Source organism: Chiloscyllium plagiosum, chromosome 19 (assembly GCF_004010195.1).
Source record: "Chiloscyllium plagiosum isolate BGI_BamShark_2017 chromosome 19, ASM401019v2, whole genome shotgun sequence".
In the NCBI taxonomy this organism is placed as follows: domain Eukaryota; kingdom Metazoa; phylum Chordata; class Chondrichthyes; order Orectolobiformes; family Hemiscylliidae; genus Chiloscyllium; species Chiloscyllium plagiosum.
In genome coordinates, this window is record NC_057728.1 from 47,238,884 (window position 1) to 47,262,899 (window position 24,016).

The window sequence follows — 24,016 nt, forward strand, 5'->3', positions numbered from 1 at the left end:
AGACGTTTCGTCCCCTGTCTAGGTGACATCCTCAGTGCTTGGGAGCCTCCTGTGAAGCGCTTCTGTGATGTTTCCTCCGGCATTTATAGTGATTTGTATCTGCTGCTTCCGGTTGTCAGTTCCAGCTGTCCGCTGCAGTGGCCGATATATTGGATCCAGGTTGATGTGCTTGTTGATTGAATCAGTGGATGAGTGCCATGCCTCTAGGAATTCCCTGGCTGTTCTCGGTTTGGCTTGTCCGATAATAGTAGTGTTGTCCCTGGGCGGGACCTGGACCCAATATACCGGCCACTGCAGCGGACAGCTGGAACTGACAACCGGAAGCGGCAGATACAAATCACTATAAATGCCGGAGGAAAGATCACAGAAGCACTTCACAGGAGGCTCCCAAGCACTGAGGATGTCACCTAGACAGGGGACGAAATGTCTGCAACACAAATTTCCAGCTCGGCGAACAGAACCACAACAACGAGCACCCAAGCTACAAATCTTCTCCCAAACTTGAACAGGAATATATTTCCAAATGCCAAGTAGTTATACTACTGGACTGTTAATTCAGAGACCGATACAATGTTCTGGGGATCCAGGTTCAAATCCCACCATGGCAAATGGTAGAATTTGACTTAAGTAAAAAAAATCTGGAATTAAAGAGTCTAATAATGACCATGAATCCATTGACGAATGTTGGGAAAATGCACCTGGTTCACGAATGTCCTTTAGGGAAGGAAACTTGCTTTCTTACCTGATCTGGCCTCCATGTGACCCACAGCAATGTGGTTGACTTTTAACTGTCCTCTCCATTGGGCAATATATGCTGACAGTGACATCTTCACCCCATGAATGAATATACAAAAAACATGTCAAGAGGGTGATTTCAATTATTACTCAATAATTCCATGTGGGAGTTCGCCAATTTGGATATGGAGTAAGAACATGGTTGATCTGAGCTAGAATGGAGTCAAAAATACACTTGTCAAGGTTTCCACATCTGACATGGTGAACTGGAAGCTGTTGTGAAAGCAGATATATTTGCGTGGAAACCGAAGACAGTTTGAAGAGTGACGTGTGGAAAAATACATTTTGAAAAATAAACAGACATTTCTGTATTTGGTTACTGTACAAAATTTTATCAGACTTAAAATGCCATATTTTTTGTTTAAAATACATAAGCTATAGGTTTTCATTTAGAAAATCTACAATATTAATAACATGAAAAGGGCTAAATTAACATTTTCTTTTTATTTCTGTCAGTATTCTGTGGAATACTTCTCAAGCTGTACTTTTTATTGAGAAGAAAATTAAAATTGGGCTTAACTTCCAATTATCATCGTTTTAAGCACACATTTATATCAATAGGTTGCAAGAACTGATTCCCATGTCCAGTTTTCCACATTCATTGTCCATAACAGTTGTCGTGCTTTAAAATATTTGCATAAGATTACCATTTTGTTTCAGAATAAGAACATTGCAAATACACAAAATTGGAAATTTTGAAAGCTAGCATGCTGGAATGCAGAAGGGACAAAATATTCATGCAGAAAATACATTTCAAACCATTCCTTTCTTCACAGAGTATTAATAACATGCACTAGTTGTAAAAACATTCTTTGTCCCACATAGCCATTTCCAATGTTAATAGCAGATCTTCTTTTCAAAATCCTCCTGGCAGGAAGGAACGGTATAATCTGTAGAAAGATGCAAAACCAACGCAAAAATCTGCAGTGCATTTCTTCTTTCCCTTTCTCATAAAAGTAGAGAATTTTTTAAATAGTACAAATGCATAAAAGTACTTCATGCTATAAATATCGAGACGTGCCACAAATTAACTGCTCAGGGATTTTCTGAGCCACTGGAACAGCTCGTCTTCAAAGAGACCATGCCATCGAACATTTGCTTCCACAATTTCGATGGCTTGTGTGAATGAGGCATCTGCTCCTGCTCTGACATTCTTTATAAACTCCTTCAGCTGTAAAATTATGAAAAAAAAAATTTTTTTATAAGTAACTTGGAACTGCCAAATGCTTGCTGTGGTAGGAGAGTACAGCTGGTGTGATGTCCTTTACAGACCAGACAGATCAAATAAGAAGCACCATTTGTCTTGTTTATAGCTTGCAAAGTTTGTTTGATCCATTTTTACTTAAGTTGCGGCACAAGTTTTTTTTGAAGCAGAGAGTGGGGTCCAGATTGGAGGGAGATGAATGGGGGGAACTACACTCCCACATCGGTGAGAATGGCTCTGTATCAGGTCAGTTTTCTGGCAGGTAGCTAATTCAGGCAAGTTATGCACAAATTAGGATTTTGCATTGGTCATGTCAATGAATGATGATGATGATGACGATGATGACGATGATGACGACGACGACGACGACATGATGGATTCAGGGTCAGAGATGAAGAGGTTGAGGGCCTGGGGTGTTGATGGATCACCCAAACCCCCCAAATCCAAAACAACTGTTGGGGCACAGCCACTGCCAACCGCCATCCCCTAGAAAGGTTGCCCCTCTAGAAATATGTGTCCTAATCAAAGAGGAGCCTGCTCCACGGAACTTCAATTCACTATAAATTGAAAATCCCAGTGACCCTGCCCAAAACAGGAGCAGGAACCAGAATGAGACACCATTTTCCATGCCCCTCCCTGATTAAAAATTCAATCGGTGATGTCTCGTGAAAAGAGCGTTGGCAAGTGATCTAGAGCTACTCACATAATGGGCACAAAGCTGACAAGATTGGCTGTATTATTTGAGTTTCTTCAACTCCCCTCCCCCCACCTCATCCCAGATCGAACCCTCCAAATTGCCACCGCCCTCTTGAACTGTCCTACCTGTCCATCTTCCTTCCCACCTATCTGCTCCACCCTCCTCTCCAACCTATCATCATCAACTCCCACCTGCATTTACCTATCACCTTTCCAGCTACCTTCCCATCACCCCCACCCTCCTATTTATCTTTCAGACCCCTCCCTCTTTATCTCTCAGTTCCACCCCCCCACCTCCCATATTCCTGATAAAGGGCTTATGTCCGAAACATCAAGTCTCCTGCTCCTCGGATGCTGCATGACCTGCTGTGCTTTCCAGCCACACATTTTGACTGTATTACTTGAACAAAGCTAAAAATTACACAACACCAGGTTATAGTCCAACATGAAGGAGCAGCGCTCCGAAAGCTAGTGCTTCCAAATAAACCTGTTGGACTATAACCTGGTGTTATGTGATTTTTAACTTTGTACACCCCAGTCCAACACCGGCTTCTCCAAATCCTGACCAAAGCTAATACTGATGCCTGGTGCTGTTTCCAGTTTAGGGAGATATTTGAAGCTGGGAGCTGCCAGCATTGAATGGGTGGATACTGTAAAGCCTTTAATCTAATTCAGGACCATGGGTAAGGGTTCACCACTTAGCACCAATACCATACTGATGGCAAACTCTGTTACTGAAAACTGTCAACTGTGCCTTGCAACCAGTGTAAGACCTCAATTTGTATTTGCAGACAGTGTTCCTCCTCCTCCTGTGCATGTGGGTGTGCTGGCCATCAATTTACAAGCAATTAAGAAAGGACCAGGCAAAATGCTCCACTTGTCAAACGTAGTTGAAAATGACCCCTTTGATGTCTGGAATCGCGGCTGCAGCATCTCAATTAAAAAAAGTTTCCTGATTTAACAACAAATTGAGAAATAGTTTGTAGCAACAAGACAAGTCCAATCGACTTGCTTGGCTGGATCGCAATTCAATTTGTTTTGACCTTGGAATGTTGTCAAACGGAGATGTTCCACTGACTAAGAAGCAACGAATTGATCCATTAGATGAAATATCTGATTCATGTTATTCAGTCAGAAGGACCTCAGCCCCACTTATCAAATTTACTTGGTAAGCATATTGCACAGTCACATTTATTGTGAGAGAACGGATCAATTAAAACAAATGGCGGGTTATGATAAAGGTAGATATAATTATAATATAACTTGTATTTTAGGTTCTGCATGGAATTTCTAAGCTACAAATGTCCTTTTAAGCACTTAATTTTCTGTTGATGGTAAGATCCCTTTTGTATGGTGAACCATATGACCTTTTACCAGGCGCATAATATCACAGCTTAAGAATTTTCATGTACATCAGTCTAGCTAAGCCAACATAATATAATAAAGTTCAGGGTTCTACTAGCTTCAGGAGTGCAAAATCTTATCAAGATAGATTTTTAAAAATCCTTCTAAAACTGTCCAAACCTTAAAATTGCTCAGGATGTTTGGTGGTTGCATTGCTTTAGAACTGTATAATTTCATTAGATTTCTTTTTAAAATACATCAACAACTTTTATATTTCAATGAGTCAGTAACTGTCCTGTGTTTAATGAAATGTTGAGGGAGTATTCTTAGGAATTTAATCACAATATGGGAGTTGTTTATTGCTGAACACACTGCTACTGGAAAAAGTTTATTGCTATTTTATGCTGACATATCAAAAAGGTGCTGCACTACAATATCATAATAGCACTTTGGATCAACTGGAAACCTTCATTTACATTTCAAAGGGACTCCATGGGTTAAGAGTTGCCCAGAGTATAGAACCTCCAATATGTTCTCTCCAAAGGTCATAACAATCAATGCCAAGGACTAGTTAAATTTGTCATGCTTTGGCTAATAATTGGTAAAACTATAATAATGATTCATGTAAATAGTTGTCTCTCTCAACTTCTTGTGTACTCAAGGTGAACTCTTGGAGAAAAACAAAACTTGAGAGGAGGCCTTGATATAATTGTCTATTTGAAAATGATAAAATAAATTATAATTTTAATCTTTAAATGGTTGGTGGTAATTATGTTGTTATAGTCAGATGATCTTGATAAATCTTTCTAACTATACATGTGCCTTGATCTTGCACTTTGAAACTTAAAATTCAGAATGCAGCATTGTTTGAAGAAATCAATAATATAGAAATTGAATCTTGGTGCAACAATCCATGTGGCCAGAAGGTACCTAGATAATGCAGGGAAGCATTCTAGTGTCGAGTGTGTGTTGTTGGGAAAGCACAGCAGCTCAGGTAGCATCTGAGGAGCAGGAGAGTTGACGTTTCAGGCGTAAGCCCTTCCTGATGAAAGGTTGATGCCCGAAACGTTGATTCTCCTGCTCCTTGGATGCTGCCTGAGCTGCTGTGCTTTTCCAGCACCACACTCTCGACTCTGATTTCCAGCATCTGCAGTCCTCACTTTCTCCTAGGAAAGAATTCCAACTTAACATCAGGTCAGGCCATAATTTCGGAGTCTCTAATAAGTGCCTGGGATACATGTTAACCATCTTTCATACGTAAACCAGAGGCCAGCAAAGAGTCATAAAGCACATCAAAGTTAGCGCTGGCCTATCTATACTATCTAGCAGTTGGTCCATAGCCTTGAATGTTATAACATTTCAGGTTCACATCCATATAAAAGCTTGTGTGGTTTCCTGCCTCTCCCGCCCTCCTGGGCATTGCTTTCCAGATTCCCACCACCACCTGAGTGAAAAGGAAGTCCTCAACTCACTTCTAAACCTCCTGCTTTTCTTTTTAAAATTTTGCCCCCTCGTTACTGACCCTTCAGCTAAGGTCACAGCTGCGTTCTATTCACCCTGTGCATGCCCCTCAATCTTATACACACCAATCAGGTCCCTTCTCAGCTTTCTCTGTTCTAAAGAAAAGAAACCAAGCCTATTCAGCCTCTTTATAGTGAAAAAGCTCCAAACCAGACAACATCTTGGTGAATCTCCTCAGTGCAATCACATCCTTCCTATAATGTGGCAACCAGAACTGCACACAGTCTCTAGCTGTGGCCTAAGCAAAGGTTTGTACAGCTCCAACATAATCTTTGATTTATATCTATAATTTATAATCTATACCATGACTGATCAGGAGCAGGAGAATCAACGTTTTGGGCATCCTGTGATGCCTTAATCACCCTACCAGCCTGTTCTGCCACCTTCAAGGATCTTTGGACAAGCACCCCAAGATCCCTCTAGTAGTCTAAACGTCCTAATATCCTGCCATTCATTGAGTACTCCCTAGTCTTATTATTTCTTCCAAAGTGCATTACCTCACATTTACCAGGGTTAAATTCCATCTGTCGCTGATCTGCCCATTTGACCTATCCAGCTGCAGTCTCCAGAAACCTAAGACTTGCTTCCTCATTGTCAACTACCCTGCCCATCTTCATGTCATCTGCAAACTTACTTACCATTTCTCTCTCCCACCCACATTTTCAACTATGTTTTAATGTTTGTGTATGTTAACATTGGTGTTAAGGAAAGTGGATGGTACAGAGTAGATGCTAGGTCTAGCCTGTGAACTCCTCCTTAGGGACAGATCCATTTATTTTATCCGATAATAACTACTGTGAATGGTGTAAGGACAATCTTTGCTTTCACAAAATCCAAATCTGCTGCTTTCCACCATCACCATTCTTTCCTATTATCAATCCACTTGCTCTGCTGGCACTTATTAAGTTCAGATCACTATCGATGGCACAAGTCATGTGGTAATTCATCGAGGTGCACTGATGCTAAGTTTTCTTAAAATGGCTGAGCTGCCTATGGAGGTATGGCAGATGGCTCATACAAATAATACCAATGAGGCTTGAGCCTAATTTGAGAACATGCTTTAGCCTCTTCTTTGGAGTACGTGGCACCTACTTAGAAGGCTCCAAAATTGGTCCAAACGAATTTCCACCCCAACAGACTTGTTTGAAAGATTTTCCTCTTCTGATTTATTCACACTAAAATAAGTAACATGCATGTAATTTACTACTAAACCTTGTGCTCAGTATACATGGTCAAATTAAAGTGAGGTTTTGTTAAGAGCTGTCATTCTATGGGTTTGTTCCCTTTTTGAAAGTCACATTCTTAAGGATGATAACTAGAATCAAGTTCTAACAGAGACATTCCCTGTGCGTTGTTGGAACCACGTACCTCCTTTAGTTCAGCTTCAGTACTCAGAAAGTCAGTCACACCTTTGATGAGCTTGGAGTTCATAAACAAAGCTTCTCCATATCTGTTAAAAAAATATTACAAAACTTACTCAACAACATATGTTCGGTGCCTAAATCAGACTTTTATTTTGGCTCCATTCTTCAGAATACATCTTACATTTTTGCTTGTTCTATTTAATTGTTTTTGTTCTATTTACCTTGATTTAAAAACATTCCATTTATCCTGGAAAAATTTCCAGGCTAAGTCGCGTCCATTTGGATATTTTGCCACATGAATTATAACATCTATGGTAGTCTGGTCTGGAACCATTTGAGAGTTTAAAGACAGATTCAGAAGTCTGAAAAGAGAAATCAGTTAGATTGATCCTTTAAATATTTGCATTTTATAAAAGGATTTTTAAAATAATTTTTTTTATTAACCTGTTCAGCAGAACGGTATTTTTGCTGCATGCTAAAGCCTCCAGTAAAATTTTCTTCTCTGAAACAGCAGTTGAAGATTGGTATTTGGTCCAGATGAAATCCCAGACATTGTCATCCATGAGGGAAATCCCAGTGCAATAGGCAATGTCTCTGACGTTTGGTGGTATTCTGAAATGCACCATTACAAAGTGTTAGTTTTTGTACAGTATCTTGTTCAATACCTTGAGTTTCTGATACCCAGCTGTCATGAGGAGACTGCTGGGCTTACAAGCTAATAATTCATTCATGCAAGGTTAAGAATGAAATACAATTTATACTAATGCACATTAATATCTGGAGGTCAAGTTTTATAAAACTATCTAGAGTTCAAGATTATTTTGACAAATACATAACATACAAGAAGCTTTGCATAATACCAGCAGCTTCTCCGAATAATGTCATTGAGACACCAGCTCAACTGGGACTGGCCTTGAGTTTCCTGTTTGGGAATATTCACATCATCCATTTCAAATTCAAACATGAACCTATAGGGATCCTCACCCAATTCTCATAACACCCTGGGGGAAGAAGTTGCAGCCTAGAAACAAATGTCAGAAGATGGCAAGGCCCAATGAAACATAGTGTTGTTGAGCAGAGAAGCCTCAGGATTCAGGTACACAATTCATCCAAGTTTGCATTATATACAGATAAGGAGATCGAAAAGGTATTCAGCACACATGCTTAAGTTGCTCAGACCTTTATGTATAGGAGTTGGGACATTATGTTGACGTTCTCTTCTAGAGTGTTGTATCCAGTTCTGGTCTTCCTGCTATAGGAAGGATATTATTACACTGAAGAGGGTTCAGAAGAGATTTACCAGGATGTTGCTGGGAATGGAGGGTTTCAGTTACAAGGAGAGGCCGGACTTCTTTCCCTGGTGTGTAGGAGGTTGAGAGGTAAACTTGGTTTACAAGATCATGAGGGGTACAGATAAAATTAATGGCTGTTGCTTTTTCCTTAAGGTTTGCGGATTTCGAGTCGGGGGGCATATGTTTAAGGTGAGAGGAGAAAGGTATTAAAAAGATTTTTGACAATGTTTTTGACACAGAGAGTAGTTCACATACAGAATGAACTTTCAGAGGAATTGGTGGATGCAGGTACAGTTACAACATTTAGAAGACACTGAGATAAATACATGAATAAGAAATGTTTGGAGGGATATGGGTCAAGCGCAGGCAAGTGGGATTAGTTTAGTTTGGGATTATAGTTGGTATGGACTGGTTGGACCATAGGATCTGTTTCTGTGCTGTATGACTCTATGACTTTATCAGCTTAACTTGCTCCTTGCTAGATGCAGCTTTAATATCTGGAGGTCAAGTTTTATAAAACTATCTAGAGTTCAAGATTATTTTGACCATAGGATCTGTTTCTGTGCTGTATGACTCTATGACTTTATCAGCTTAACTTGCTCCTTGCTAGATGCAGCTTTATGCATTCTATATTTCAGTCACTTTCCCTTTTATAACTTCAGGGGTGTACTGATGTCGCTACATGTGCTCAATATGAGGTAACTTGTTGAAATTATAGATAGACATGGGACAGATTTCCATTGACCTTAAGAAAAATGATGAATAGAACCCAATTCTGATATTGTGCCTCCATTCCCAGCAGTTTTTGCTGGCAGAGGAAGTGAGCCCACAACTTGCATTCCCGATTTAGCCATGTCCATTGTGGAGGTAGGTAGCTCCTTCACCCCCTCCCTGAATGAGGCAATATTCTCAAGAAATTATAGTTCATGGCCTCTCAGAAACCTATAGTATGATGCTGGAACCTAGTGAACAAAACCTTCAAAAGATTTTACCCATGTCCCTCCAGCCGACGTATGCCTCCAACCCCTCCCAAAGGTATCTCAAAGTCCCCATAGAAATCCTTGACACCCCCTCATACCCAAAAGCCCTCACTCCTTCCAAGCCAATTCCTCCAACCACAATCAGCGTTGCATCATACCCTCCAAATACTTACTTGGCTATTTGTTCACCTGTAGTATATACAGACACACTCAAAAAAGCTCATAATTCTGATCTCCACAATTATACGAATCTGAGAGAGTTGTACTGGATAAAGCTGCTCATACAAAATTCCATTCTGATTTATTGTCATTCAATTGCCCTGTACTGCTTTTGCCAGCTCTTCTTTGCCCAATATCTTCCATTGTTTTGAATAGAAAATCTTTAAGAGATAGACATCTTTATAGAACATTTACAGGCAAAGTTAGGAACTGTCTTTAATTGAATTACTTTTTTTGAAGCAACAGAGAAATGGCTCACTTTCATCTTTATTTCATTTTGGTTTCTCTGACACTAATATTCCATAAGTGTATTACGGTCTGAATCACTTGGTTCAAGTTTCTGCAATTAGTAACCATTTCACATCGTTAGGAACATTGTGATTGGCCTTGGATTAGAATCAAGGAATATGGGGATAGTGGAGAAATATGGAGTTACCATAATTTTATTGATTGACAGACAATGTTACTGTACTGTACCCCTTACTGTACTTCTTATAAGCTCATGGCCATGTGGCCAAATTCGGCTGTAACCCCATTAAAAAATTTGTTGATAACACCACCATAGTGGGTTGGATCTTAAACAACAGATAGAGAGCTTACAGGCATGGTGTAAAGACAACAGTCTCTCACTCAATGTCGGCAAAATGAAGGAGTTGGTCATTGACATCAGAACATGGAGTGGAGGACACACCCCTGTCTGTATCAATGGTGTTGAGATGGTCGAAAGCTTCAAATCCCTCGGAGTAAGTATCACCAACGATCTGTCCTGATCCATCCACATCAATGCTACAGTCAAGAAAACACACCAACCAATGTCTCTACTTCCTCAAAAAGCTAAGGTAATTTGGCATGCCCACAATGACTCTTACCCAATTTTTATAGATCCACCAAAGAAAGCATTCTAACCGGATACATTACAGCGTAGTCTGGCAACTGCTCTGCCCAGGACCCCAAGAGATTACAGTGAGTTGTGAACACAGCCCGGTCGATCATGCAAACCAGCCCTCCTGCCATTGATTCCTTCTATACTTCCACGTGCCTCAAGAAAGCAGCTAATATAATCTGAGACCCCTCCCACCCTGGTCATACTCTTTTCCACCCTCTTCCATCAGGCAGAAAATGTAAAAGTTTGAAAAGACATTAACAGATTCAAGAACAACTTCTTCCCCACTGTTATCAGACTTTTGAACAGACCTCTCATATATTAGAGTTAATCTTTCTCTGCACCTTCTCTGTAGCTGTGACACTACATTCTGCATTCTGTTCTATTACCCTGATGTACTTGTGTAAGCTATGATTGGCCTGGATAGCATGCAAAACAATACTTTTCTCTGTATCTCAGTACATGTGACAATGATAGATCAAATCAAACGTTCAAAGGGACATATGACCTACTTCTGCCCCTGTTACCTATGGTCTTACACAATTACAATTCAGATGATATTTCACCTGAAACAGAATCAAACGTTTTGATTTCATGCTTCTACAAGAATAAGTATTCTGTGCAAAGACATGTGTAGATTCATTTCAAATGAAGGTGATAGTCCCAGTTTTGAGAAGTGCACCTGTTATGATCACTTGCCATCCATTCTGAAAGAAGTGACACAGCTTTCTCGTGGCAGAGGGCAATACCAAATTTACAAGCCAAGATAATGACTTTACGACGCAGTTCCCTGTTTGAAAAGAAAAGCAGGACTCAATGAAAATGCTTTCCACTGGTGCAAAGAGCTGATGAACTTTCAGAGGATCATTTGACAGCTGAGACATGTTAGACAGAAATCCTGAGGTTTTAACCAATGGTAAGATTGCTTTTGCCACTGAGACATCAAGTTGTGCTGCCAAACATACTCAGGCAAAGTCTTTACTGGAAAGCTTGAGCTGTCATCTGTACACTGCACATGACAAGTCTGCTTGTTTTAAAGATAAAATTTGAGTGCTGTCAGCAATTTTATTTATTTTCTTTTTTATTAAAGTTGCAAAGGCTTGATTCAAGCAAACTAGTTGTACCTTTTATATAAGCTTTGTCTTCCTAGAATTGACAAGGATTCATTCATTGATCACTAGTAGCCCATAATAAAACTTCTCCACAATAGCTTATTACATAATCTTTACTGACCTTGGATCAATAGAAGAGGAAAACATAAAGGAAGGTCACACGCAAATCTAATGAGTTCAGGGAAATTTTCAAAGAGACGAAGGGAGGCTTTCACTCATTTGGTCTTGTCAGGAGACAGTCTGACACTTGACTAATTTGCACCACTGAACCTCATGAGAATTCCCACCGGCAGACTGTTGATAGTTTTCTTTGGAGTGGGGAAAGATGGGAGTTCATTGCTTTCAGTGTGGAACAATCCTGCTTAGAGCAAGTAAGATGCAGCAGGAAAGCAGTTGGAGTGAGTTCATTTTTGTGGAGCCTCTAGTTCTCAATACCTGAACCGTAGTCTGGATGAGGGGACCTTTTAAAGGGAAATGAACAAGGTCTTAGCAACACCACCCCTACACTCCCAACACCATCACACCCCCCTCTCCCCCCCAATAACAGACTATGCATCTCGTGGCTCTTTGTACAATCTCTGCCACACGCTTGTTAGGAAATTTGGGGGAAAAAATAGTGTAAATCCTGGCTGTACTTTAAAATGTGAATGCCTCCTCTATTGACAAGAATTTTGCAATGTCACTCTGATATCTATATGTAACTGTCAGTGAATATTTTGATGTCCACTCTGCCATCAGATGGACAGGGCTGATGTGCATGTATTTGTCAGTAACCAGACAAGGGCAATCTACATCAGGAGCTTTCCAGATCTTGCAGTTCTAAACTAAACTGTCAGTGATAAGATTAACACCTTTCTCCCAGTCTCTTGGAAAGCATTACAAATAGTTAAAAGCAAAATCATCTATTTTAAGTGGAGTAAACAAAAACCATGACATTTGACCTCAAGCTTACCTGCTTTCAGTTACAGATGTTGGAAATTTATGGGAAATTACAACATGGCAATCAATACGAAGATATCCAAACCTGAACAGATTCTGATTGAATACATTAAAGTCACTGCAAGCAAACTCAAAAGGCTTCATTTCAGGTTCAGTACAAAGCAAAACAAACAAAAACAGATATTGCTAGATAAACTTAACAGTTAGAATATAGAACACTACAGCACAGTACAAGCCCTTCGGCCCTCGATGTTGCGCCACCCTGTGAAACCAATCTGAAGCCCATCTAACCTACACTATTACATCCTCATCCATATGCCTAGCCAATGACCATTTAAATGCCCCTAAAGTTGGTGAGTCTACAACTGTTGCAGGCAGTGCATTCCACACCCCTAATACTCTGAGTAAAGAAATTCCCTCTGACATCTGTCCTCTGACATCTATCACACCTCAATTTGAAGCTATGCCTCCTTTTGCTATCCATCACCATCCTAGGAAAAAGGCTCTCACTGTCCACCCGATCTAACCTTCTGATTACCTTATATGTCTCAATTAAGTCACCTTTCAACCTTCTTCTAACGAAAACAGCCTCAAGTGCCTCACCCTTTCCTCTTAAGACCTTCCCTCCATACTAGGCAATATCCTCGTAAATCTCCTCTGAATTGTTTCCAAAGTTTCCACATCCTTCCTATAATGTGGTGATCACAGCTGCATGCAATACTCAAAATGCGGTCGCACCAGAGTTTTGTACAGCTACAGCATGACCTCATGGTTCCGAAACTCGATCCTTCTACTAATAAAAGCGAACTGTATGCCTTCTTAATGGTCCTATCACCCTGGGTGGCAACTTTCAGGGATCTAAGTATATGGACACTGAAATCTCTCTGCTCATCTACACTACCAAGAATCTTACCATTCGCCCAGTCCTCTGCATTCCAGTTACTCCTTCCAAAGTGAATCACCTCACACTTTTCTGCATTAAACTCCATTTGCTACCTTTCAGCCCAGCTCTGCAGCTTATCTATGTCCCTCTGTAACCTACAACATCCTTCGTCACTATCCACATCTTTACTGACCTTAGTACCATTTTCAAATTTACTAACCCATCTTTCTACGCCCTCATCCAGGTCATTTATAAAAATGACAAACAGCAGTGACCCAAAACAGATCATTACGTTACATCACTAGTAACTGAAATCCAGGATGAACATTTACCATCAATCACCACCCTCTATCTTCTTTCAGAAGCCAATTTCTGATCCAAACCACTAAACCACGCTCAATTCCATGCCTCCGTATTTTGTGCAGTAGCCCACCATGATCATAAAGATCAAAGCCAATCTCCTCCCTGGCTACCCAGAGAATCCTAGGATAAATTCCATCTGACCCAAGGGATTTATGTATTTTCACACTTCCCAGTATTTCTAATATCTCCTCCTTGTGAACCTCAATCCATCTAGTCTCGTAGTCTGATTCTCAGTATTCTCTTCGACAACATTGTCTTTTTCCAGTGTGAGTACTGATGAAAAATATTCATTTACTCCTTCCCCTATCTCCTCTGACTCCATGCAGAACTTCCCATTACTGTCCTTGATTGGCCCTAATCTTACTCTAGTCATTCTTTTATCCCTTATATATCCAAAGAAAGCTTTAGGGTTTTCCCTGATCCTATCCACCAACAACGTCTCATGTCCCCTCCTCAATCATCTTAGCTCTATCTTCAGGTCTTTTCTGGCTACTTCTCAATTGCCCTAACTGAACCTTCACATCTCATCTTAACATAAGCCTTCTTCTTCATCTTGACAAGAGATTCATCTTCCTTATTAAACCACACCTCCTGCACTCGACAACCTCCCCCCTGTCTGACAGGTACATACTTATCAAGGACACACAGTAGCTGTTCCTTGAATAAGCTCCACATTTCAATTGTGCCCATCCGATGCATCCTAAATCTTGTCTAATCGCATTGTAATTGCCTTTCCCCCAGCTATAACTCTTGCCCTCCGGTGTATACCTTTCCATCACTAAAGTAAACATAACTGAATTGTGATCCCTATCACCAAAGTGCTCACTTACCTCCAAATCTAACATCTGGCCAGGTTCATTACCCAGTACCAAATCTAATGTGTTCTTGCCCCTTGTTGGCCTGTGTCAGAAAACCCTCCTGCACACAATGGACAAAAACTGACTCAACTAAAGTACTTGAATTATAGTAGTTTTGGCAGAATCCATGAAAAGAGAAACAGAGTTAATGTTTTGAGTCCAGTGACCCCTCTTCAGAACTGGACTCAGACACTGAATTTAGAAGTTTCTCCAGCAATTCCTGCTTCTCTTTGTTTCAGATCTCCAGCATCCACAGTTCTTTGTTTTATTTCTGAGTACAAAGTGAACCATTTCCTATTGGTAACATACTGGTACAGAAATGCCATCCATTTGAAAATGTTCACATTTATCATATTAGCAAATAGTCACTTCATTTCATACTTGGTAATTCCAGGAAATTATTCCATTACTGACAAAGGAAGCTAAAACCATTGCCAGCAAGATCAATCCAACATGGAACCAATCTGCGAACTGATCAGTAATGTTCGACTAACCTGTTCAATATAAATTATGTCCTTCAATTTCAGTTTTGTAACTCAATCACTAAGTGTTAGTGGCTCTCAGACATTGAATATTGCAGTTGAACAATGACGTGTTAGTAATGTTCCATCAACAGCAGTGAAAATGACTGAGCAGCATGCACTGTTGAATTTACTACCACGAGGTCACCAAATGCTGAAAAGCTAATATATCTAGAACCAGCTATAAACTAGTCAAGTAAATGATTTAACTCAGTCTGGTATGATGCTTGAACGACAGTACTATTCACTGCATCCTCAGGCCATCCCAATAGGTTGTATGCTGGTGCAACTTGCTGAAGAACATATTGCTAAAGGAAGAAAAACAGAATGAGAAGGTTTGTAAGATTTCGTCAAAGTAATTTTGTAATTTATCCAATACTAGAAATAATGCCAAATATCAGTAATGTGCAAGATTGTATCACATTTTATAAGTGGCATATCCCTTAGGGCTTAATATCTTAAACAGTTATTGGACAAATCCACTTGTTTGGCATCCAAATCCTGCATCTGAAATCGCTCACATTTTTATGTGTCGCATGCAGAGATTATTTTTAGCAATTCTGGTCAGAGCCCAAGGTAAAAAAAACTCAGCAAAATTCCTGGTGGGTTGGAATTGGAGCTAAATCTAGGATTTGGTCCATCATTTTATTCAGTGTAATACCATTGTCTGGAAGGGGAGGAAGTCATGTATCTTCTGTCAGTTGATGGCAGATAAGTGGATTCCTGAGCTCCCCTGGGAATTCTACACAAGATGCATTCATCAGTGTTGGATTTGAAAAGAAGTTATATTTAGTATTTTTACATGAAAGTGGGTTTGTAGTTTAAAGGTTGTAACTACGATCATATACTGCAGGTGTCAAGACAAAGTAGAGTTTATAATGTTAATAAAAAGGTATTAATAATCCACATCTTAATCCACAACTACTTAAATCTCAAGCCTCCATATCTATTATTGTGAGATGCTCCTAATCAGCTGAACTCGGTAAAGGATGTTTGCCAAGAATGTATACATGACTGTAGTTGAACTTAGTTGCAGTCTCACTGGTGCATCACTGCATTGGGGAATAAACCTGAGGATGATCTCTCCCCAGTGGTCAGAGCTAACAAGAAACAAGAGCGTGTGTAATCCGATTTGACTTATTTTGGATAGAGGAGAAAACAAATAGAATGAACTTCCTCACTAAGAATGGATTAACTGCGGTGAGGGAGAGATGGTTGAATTCAGTATGAGATCCAACCAGAAACAGTGAAATGAATGACCAAACACTGGCAAAGTGGCATATTTTATCACATTATTTGTTGTGAGACATGATACAGAAACAAATTACATGTGCAAAGTGAGTGGTAGTTACTACAATATAATTCTGTTCACATAACAACTGCAATTTAGACAAACTAGTTTGTGTGTCAGCTTTTGACCTCTTCCTCAACCTATGTTTAAAGGATTAGAGAAATGCACATGAGGAGCTATCTGAAAGGTACAATATCCTCTTGAGGTCATAAGATAATTACATGGAAACACCTTTCCAAGTCAGACTGTCATATTTTGATGTTAAGAATATTCAGGCCCATTCCTCAACATAAGCTACAAGGACCACTGATGGGATTTTACTCCAACCTGCCACTGAATGGCCAAGGGCTGGCAGGACGCAACTACATCTATCAGTAGGCAGTGATGTGGCACTACCAGGTGGAGTTCCTGAGCCTGCGTGCTCCTTACACCATCTAGAGGTGGCGCTTCCTATAAAACACAGCCTTTCAAGTTAGGATTGTTAATCACTTGGCAAAAGAATTAAATTGTTCAATTTATAATTGTCATTTAACATTCCATTTTAAAATTATCACTTAGTCATGGCACTAACTGCCAAACTACATTGCAGATATTTTTCCAACAAAGACATGAATCTATCTTAAAATCGAAGATTAAACTCTTACACTAAAAATGTTGTATTCCTTGTTCCGATCCACCAACTTGTCCAGGTGAAGTAGCACATTACTTGCAGCATGCCATGGAAGAAACTCTTTTTCCTTAGAAAGGTATTGTATAATCTCGAGGGGAATATTCTGTGGTAAATAGCCAGCTCTAAGGCAAACACAGAAGGTCAGTCAGGGACAAATTAGGAAGAGCTCATGAAAACTTGAGCAATGTTTTTCTAAGTATACTAATTGTATTAAACCATCTTGTGTTCCGAATCATTCTCAGGCAAAGAGCATGGTAAAATACTAATCTAATAAAATGAGGAAACTGCATCAATCTCAAATCCCTTCAAACTGCACAATCAGCCAATGAATCTTCTGCCTCTCTTGCGTGTATACAGACTACACCTTTTCATTTCTCACACTGGGATGTAGGTTGGAATCTCAAAGCATTGAGTGTCCTGACAATGGAGCAGGAAGGCTTAAGTTGGCAGGATATCCAAATATTCATGGATGCAGTGGCCACCAGTTATGCAATGAGGGTGATTATAGAATGAGAGCCTTGCCATTACCTTACACAGTCAAAAGTCAAAGGCCTGCCATTTAAAATGGGCACCCAATAGGTGTTTGCTCAATGCAAGCCAGCAGCGTTAGTCTAGCTATCTGAGTGGGTAAGACTCTTACAACCTTCAATCACCTGTTAACATTCTTACCACATGACCATTTTCAAAAAGGAGTTAGATATAGTTCTTAGGGCTAAAGGGATCAGAGAGTCTGAGGAGAAAGAGGAAACCGTGTACTGAGATGGATGATCAGCCCCGGTGGAGGTGGCTCAAAGGGACAAATAGCCGACATTTGTTCCAACTACTGTATTTCTATCCTCTTTGCTCAACTTCCATTCATTCTAAAGCTGCAAGTCATCTCCATTGAGCTGCACCCTGGACTTGTTTCCCACCCCACCCCTTGACTTGCCATTCATCATTATCAAACCACTGACACTACTTATGTTACCCTCAACTGTAAAGAGCTCAATGACCTTCAGTTTACCTTGACCCCTTATCTGTGTAGATTAGCTTCCTTCCTCTGTGCCTGAGCCTTCACAGGTTCACCTCCTCCTCTCTGTCAACCATGACCCAATCGCCTTACATTGCTGTTACCTGATCTCAATGCATCAATGTTTGTGGAATACCGTGTGCCATTTAGGTGTCCATATTTAAGAAAGGATACATTACATTGGAGATGGTACAGTGAAGGTTCATAAAATTGTAGATAGGCCAACAAGAGGCAAGGCCACATGAGATTTGGTACTGGGTAATGAACCAGGCCAAGTGTTAGATTTGGAGGTAGGTGAGCACTTTGGTGATAGTGATCACAATTCAGTTACGTTTACGTTAGCAATGGAAAGGGATAGGTATATACCATTGAACAAGACTGACAGCTGGGGGAAAGGCAATTATCATGTGATTAGGCAAGGTTTAGGATGCATAGGATGAGGAAGGAAACTGCAGGGAATGGACACAATTGAAATGTGGAGCTTATTCAAGGCACAGCTACTGCGTGTCCTTGATAAGTGTGTACCTGTCAGGCAGGGAGGAAGTGGTCGAGTGAGGGAACAGTGGTTTACTAAAGACGTTGAAGCTCTTATCAAGAGGAAGAAAGAGGCTTATGTAAAGATGAGATGTGAGGACTCAGTTAGGGAGCTTGAGAGTTACAAGTTAGCCAGGAGAGGTCTAAAGAGAGAGCTAAGAAGAGCTAGGAGGGGACATGGGACATCGTTGGCAGCTAGGATCAAGGAAAACCCTAAAGATTTCTGTAGGTATGTCAGGAATAAAAGAATGACTAGAGTAAGATTAGGGCCAGTCAAGAATAATAGTGAGAAGTTATGCGTGGAATCTGAGGATATAGGAGAGGTGCTAAATGAATATTTTTCATCAGTATTCACACCGGAAAAACACAATGTTGTCGAGGAGAATACTGAAAGTCAGGTGATTAGACTAGACAGGATTGAGGTTCATAAGGAGGAGGTGTTGGCAATTCTGAAAGGTGTGAAAATAGATACATCCTCTGGGCTGAATGGGATTTATCATCGGATTATCTGGGAAGCTAGGGAGGAGATGCAGAGCCTTTGGCTTTGATCTTTACGTCATCATTGTCTACAGGAATAGTGCCAGAAGACTGGAGGATAGCAAATGTTGTCCCCTTGTTAAGAAGGGGAGTAGAGACAAATCTGGTAATTATAGATCAGTGAGCCTTACTTAGGTTGTGGATAAAGTGTTGGAAAAGATTATAAGAGATAAGATTTATAATCACCTAGAAAGGAATCATTTGATTAGGCATAGTCAAGACGGTTTTGTGAAGGGTAGGTCGTGCCTCACAAACCTTATTAAATTATTTGAGAAGGTGACCAAACAGGTGGATGAGGCTAAAGAGGTTGATGTGGTGTATATGGATTTCAGTAAAGTGTTTGATAAGGTTCCCCATGGTAGGCTATTGCAGAAAATACAGGAGCATGGGATTGAGGGTGATTTAGCGGTTTAGATCAGAAATTGGCAAGCTGAAAGAAGACAAGGAGTAGTAGTTGATGGGAAATGTTCATCTACTAGTGGTGTACCACAAGGAACTGTTCTGGGGCTACTGCTGCTTGTCATTTTCATAAATGATCTGGATGAGGGTGTAGAAGGATGGGATAGTAAATTTACGGATGACACTAAGGTCACTAAGGGAGTTGTGGACAGTGTGGAAGGATGTTGCAGGTTTCAGAGGGACATAGATAAGCTGCAGAGCTGGGCTGAGAGGTGGCAAATAGAGTTTAATGCGGAATAGTGTGAGGTGATTCACTTTGGAAGAGATAATAGGAATACAGAGCACTGGGCTAATGGGAAGGTTTTGGGCATAGTGGATGAGCAGAGGTATCTCGGTGTCCATGTGCATAGATCCCTGAAAGTTGCCATCCAGGTTGATGGGGTTGTTAAGAAGGCGTATGGTGTGTTATCTTTTATTGATAGAGGGATTGAATTTTGGAGTCTTGAGATTCTTTTGCAGCTGTCCAAAACTCTGGTGCAGCCGCACTTGGAGTATTGCGTATAGTACTGGTCGCCACATTATAGGAAGGACTGCGGAAGCAGAGTGGTGCAGAGGAGATTTACTCGGGTGTTTCCTGGTATGGAGGGAAGGTCTGATGAGGAAAGGCTGAGGGACTTGAGGCTGTTTTCATTACAGAGAAGAACATTAAGAGGTGACTTTGCAGAGACATACAAGATGATCAGAGGTTTAGACAGAGTGGACAGTGAGAGCCTTTTTCCTCGGATGGTGATGGCTAGCATGAGAGGACATAGCTTCAAATTGAGGGGTGATAGATATATGACAGATGTCAGATGTAGGTTCTTTACTCAAAGAGTAGTAAGGCCGTGGAATGCCCTACCTGCAACAGTAGCAGATTTGCCAACTTTAAGGGCATTTAAATTGTCATTGGATAAACATATGGTCGATAATGGAATAGTGTAGGTTAGATAGGTTTCAGATTGGTTTCACAAGTCGGTGCAACATCCAGGGCAGAAGGGCCTGCACTGTCTGTAATGTTCTATGTTTCTATATTGGATAACCTTCAACAAGGTTCCACATGGTAGACTGGTCAGTAAAGTTAGATCAAATGAGTGCTATCCAATTGGATACAAAGTTGGCTTGATGATAGAAGATAGATGGTGGTGGTAGAGGATGGTTTTTCAGACTGAGGCCAGTGACCAGTGGTCTTCCACATGGATCAATGCTGGATACACTGTTGTTTGTCTGACTAGAAGGTGCCTGACTAGAAGTTCACACGTACTGATAAGATGCTAGCAGCCTGAGCAACCAAAATTCTTTTGGAAGAGACAGTAATTGGATGCAGCTAACTAAATCTGTAGTCAGCTCTGTTCATCCAGCCTTTTCTATATTGACTATAAACTCTGCAACTTTTAAAGTTGAGACACATATAAATGACATAGATGACTGTGAGGAATTGGATTAGTAAGTTTGTGGATGATGCAAAGATTGGTCAGGTGGTTAACAGTGAGGTTGAGTGTCTTGAGCTACAAGAATATATGAACGGGATGGTCAAATGGGCAGCAGACGGGATTTAACCCTGAAAAGTGTGAGGTGATACACATTAGGAATAATTTGACAAGGAAGTATTTAATAAATGGTATTACACTAAGATATTCGATGGAAAAAGGGACCTTGAAATCTTTGTCCATACATCTATGAAGGCAGACGACAGTAGGGTGGTGAATAGTGTATATGTGACACTTGTCTTTATCAATCGAGGCCTAGATTACAAAAGCAGTGAAGTTGTGTTGAAGTTGTACAGAACTTTATTGAGACCACAGCTAGAGTACTGTGTGCAGTTGAGGTACTACATTACAGGAAGCACATGATTGCACTGGAGGGGCTGCAAAGGAGATTCATCAGGATGCTGCCAGGGATGGAAAATTTAAGTTATGAGGAAACGTTGGATAGGCTTAGGTTGTTTTCATTGGAGCAGAGAAGTCTAAGGGATGATCTGATTGAGGTGTACAAGATTATGAGGGGCATGGACAAAGATGCTAAGGAGCTGCCGTTGCCCTAGTTGAAGGGTCGGTCACGAGGGGACACAGGTTCAAAGTGAGAGGCAGAAAGTTTAGGAGGCAGGTGAGGAAAAACCATTTTCCCCAGAGGATGGTGATGGTCTGGAATGCACTGCAGGGGAGGGTGGTGGAGGCAAATTGCCTCACATCTTTTGAAAAGATCGCGAATGAGCACTTAGTACATCATAACAACATAAGGCTATGGGCCAGGTGCTGGTAAATGGAATTAGGTTGAAGGTCAGGTGTTTCTCATGTGTTGGGTGCAGACTGAATGTATGATTCTATGATTCTAAGATCTGCACAACAAATTCCAAAGTGAGAAAGATTCAGACCTGAAGCCATTTTCTTAACATAGCCTTGGCAAGATTAATGTTCTGTACATGGAGGGTACTAATTCAAAGAGGCCCTGCAATTAGATGAGTGGACAACAAATGCGGGAATACTCAACACCACCATTTGAACTGAAGTGAAGACTCAAACAGTCGAGAAATGTCAAACAAATGCATTTAGTATTCCTATATCACTTGGCATAAATTCAGGATTGCAAAGTGATTCTGCAGTTGAACTGTAGTTTTCCTCCAATTTACAATTAATGTGACAACAGCATTGCCAATGACAACATAAAACTGAATTATACTTACTTGCTATATAACTCATCTTTAATTTAAGTTACCCCTTGAAAGGGTTACCTACAAAGTAAACCTTAGGCTAACTAATTGATGAGTTACACAGACAGAATTAGAAATAGCAAAACAAAAAAGCTTTTAAAAGCTGATTGAGATACTATATACAATATTCATGGTCAAAGCTGTAGCTGCAGGGTAAAAATTGTACTCCTGGTGCAATGGTAGCAACCATGAGTTCAGGTCTCACCTGCTCCAGAGATGTGTAATACTAACTCTGAATAATGTTATGAAGTTGAAGGTGTGTATTGTGCCTTTAGAGAGAGTGAATACTGTTTTGCACTGAGACCTCATAAGCACCTGTAATATGACTAACTAGCAATCTCAGAGTGTACTGGAAAATTGAAAATTTGTAATGTTTAGCTGTGGAATAGATACCTGAGTTGGTTGCTGTTTTGACAACAATTTGATTTAACCAATCGGTTTAAATTATGCCTCAGGATACTAAGACCCAATCAAGTTTGAATTTATTGTTTTTCCAATATTGAACCAATGATCCAATGTTGGGGAGATAGAAAAGGCAGGCATTTTGAAAGTCAGACAGAGTAATTGCCAATGAAACACTGTCTATCAAATGTACCTTTTAATATAAAAAATATTTGCAGTGAAAGAAAGATGATGACCAAGGGAGATCTTCAGCTGGAAGAAGAGAGACACTGATGATGACAGCAGCTGTATGGTTTTGAAATTAAGTTGCTGTAATTTTAATAAGTGTTTTATTGGAACAGTATATTATTATAGAGTTGGAGGCATATAATAAGCAGTTAAGAGAAAGGGGGTCTTAGAGTCATGAATAGTTGGTGTTTAATGTTCACTTTTAAAATTAAGGAATACACTGATTTTTTTTAAGTGGTAGAATTTGGGAGTTGTCTGTCCCTCATATTTTAAGAGATTACAAGGCAAGTTGAGCTTTTCTGGGTGTTCAGTTTAATTAACAGAAGGGTTCATGCCGTGTTGTAACAATAGGCTGATTTAAAAACAAAATAAAAGATATGTTCCACAGGAGAAATGAACCAGTGTAGCTAAAATTGAGTTTTATATATTAGGAAGAGTAAAAGCTTCTCACATTCTAAATAATCACAGTGCTTAATGCACAGACAAATACAGCACAAAGTTCCTGCAGCAAAACCATCATTTTATTTGTCTTAAATCAGTGGAAAGTAAAATACTAATAATCCATATTGCACAGCACAACAAACAACACCAATGCAATTCATACTACACTGGCAAGTTGCTTTTCAAACCCCCATTAACAGATTTCAATTTATGATGGAAATGTGTTGCTGGAAAAGCGCAGCAGGTCAGGCAGCATCTAGGGAACAGGAGAATCGACGTTTCGGGCATTAGCCCTTCTTCAGGAATGAGGAAAGTTGGTCCAGCAGGCTAAGATAAAAGATAGGGAGGAGGGACGTGGGGGAGGGGCGTCGGAAATGTGATAGGTGGAAAGAGGACAAGGTGAGGGTGATAGGTCAGACTGGGGGGGGGGGGGAGAGGTCGGGAAGAAGATCTCAGGTTAGGAAGGCGGTGCTGAATTTGATGGATTCTGTTTGAGAATGTGGCTGAAGAGCTTCTATGCAGTTTAGATTATTATGCTGCACTTTGTTCTGTTTAAATACTTAATTTACTTATTTCATCAGCTTCAGAGGAAGGGGGACTTCCTGTTTTTGTCTACATCTCGGTCAGTCTAGGTTATGGGGTGTTAACAACAGGTGGTAAGTGTTTATTACTTGGGCTATTTTACAATGAACAGGGCTTGTTTTGTATCTGTTGTGTTGTGTTCCTCTTTGATCTGGAGTTCTTGCCACCAGTCTGCATTTTTAAATATTTTCATAACTATTCTTG

The 24,016-nt window shown here is 40.2% G+C and overlaps 1 protein-coding gene across 1 annotated transcript in view; it reads right to left on the reverse strand.

The window, feature by feature from the left end:
- Positions 1–771: 771 nt before the first annotated feature.
- The window catches only part of LOC122559754 (thyrotropin-releasing hormone-degrading ectoenzyme-like), a 116,310-nt gene continuing 93,065 nt past the window's right edge, over positions 772–24,016 (reverse strand). The window contains exons 13-19 of the mRNA XM_043709719.1: positions 16,909–17,056; positions 15,184–15,281; positions 10,981–11,088; positions 7,369–7,536; positions 7,146–7,286; positions 6,929–7,010; positions 772–1,966 (exon numbers count right to left, since the gene is read on the reverse strand). Of these exons, the coding sequence (XP_043565654.1) occupies positions 1,823–1,966; positions 6,929–7,010; positions 7,146–7,286; positions 7,369–7,536; positions 10,981–11,088; positions 15,184–15,281; positions 16,909–17,056 (889 nt within the window). The 3' untranslated portion in view covers positions 772–1,822. The remainder of the gene's footprint in view (positions 1,967–6,928; positions 7,011–7,145; positions 7,287–7,368; positions 7,537–10,980; positions 11,089–15,183; positions 15,282–16,908; positions 17,057–24,016) is intronic.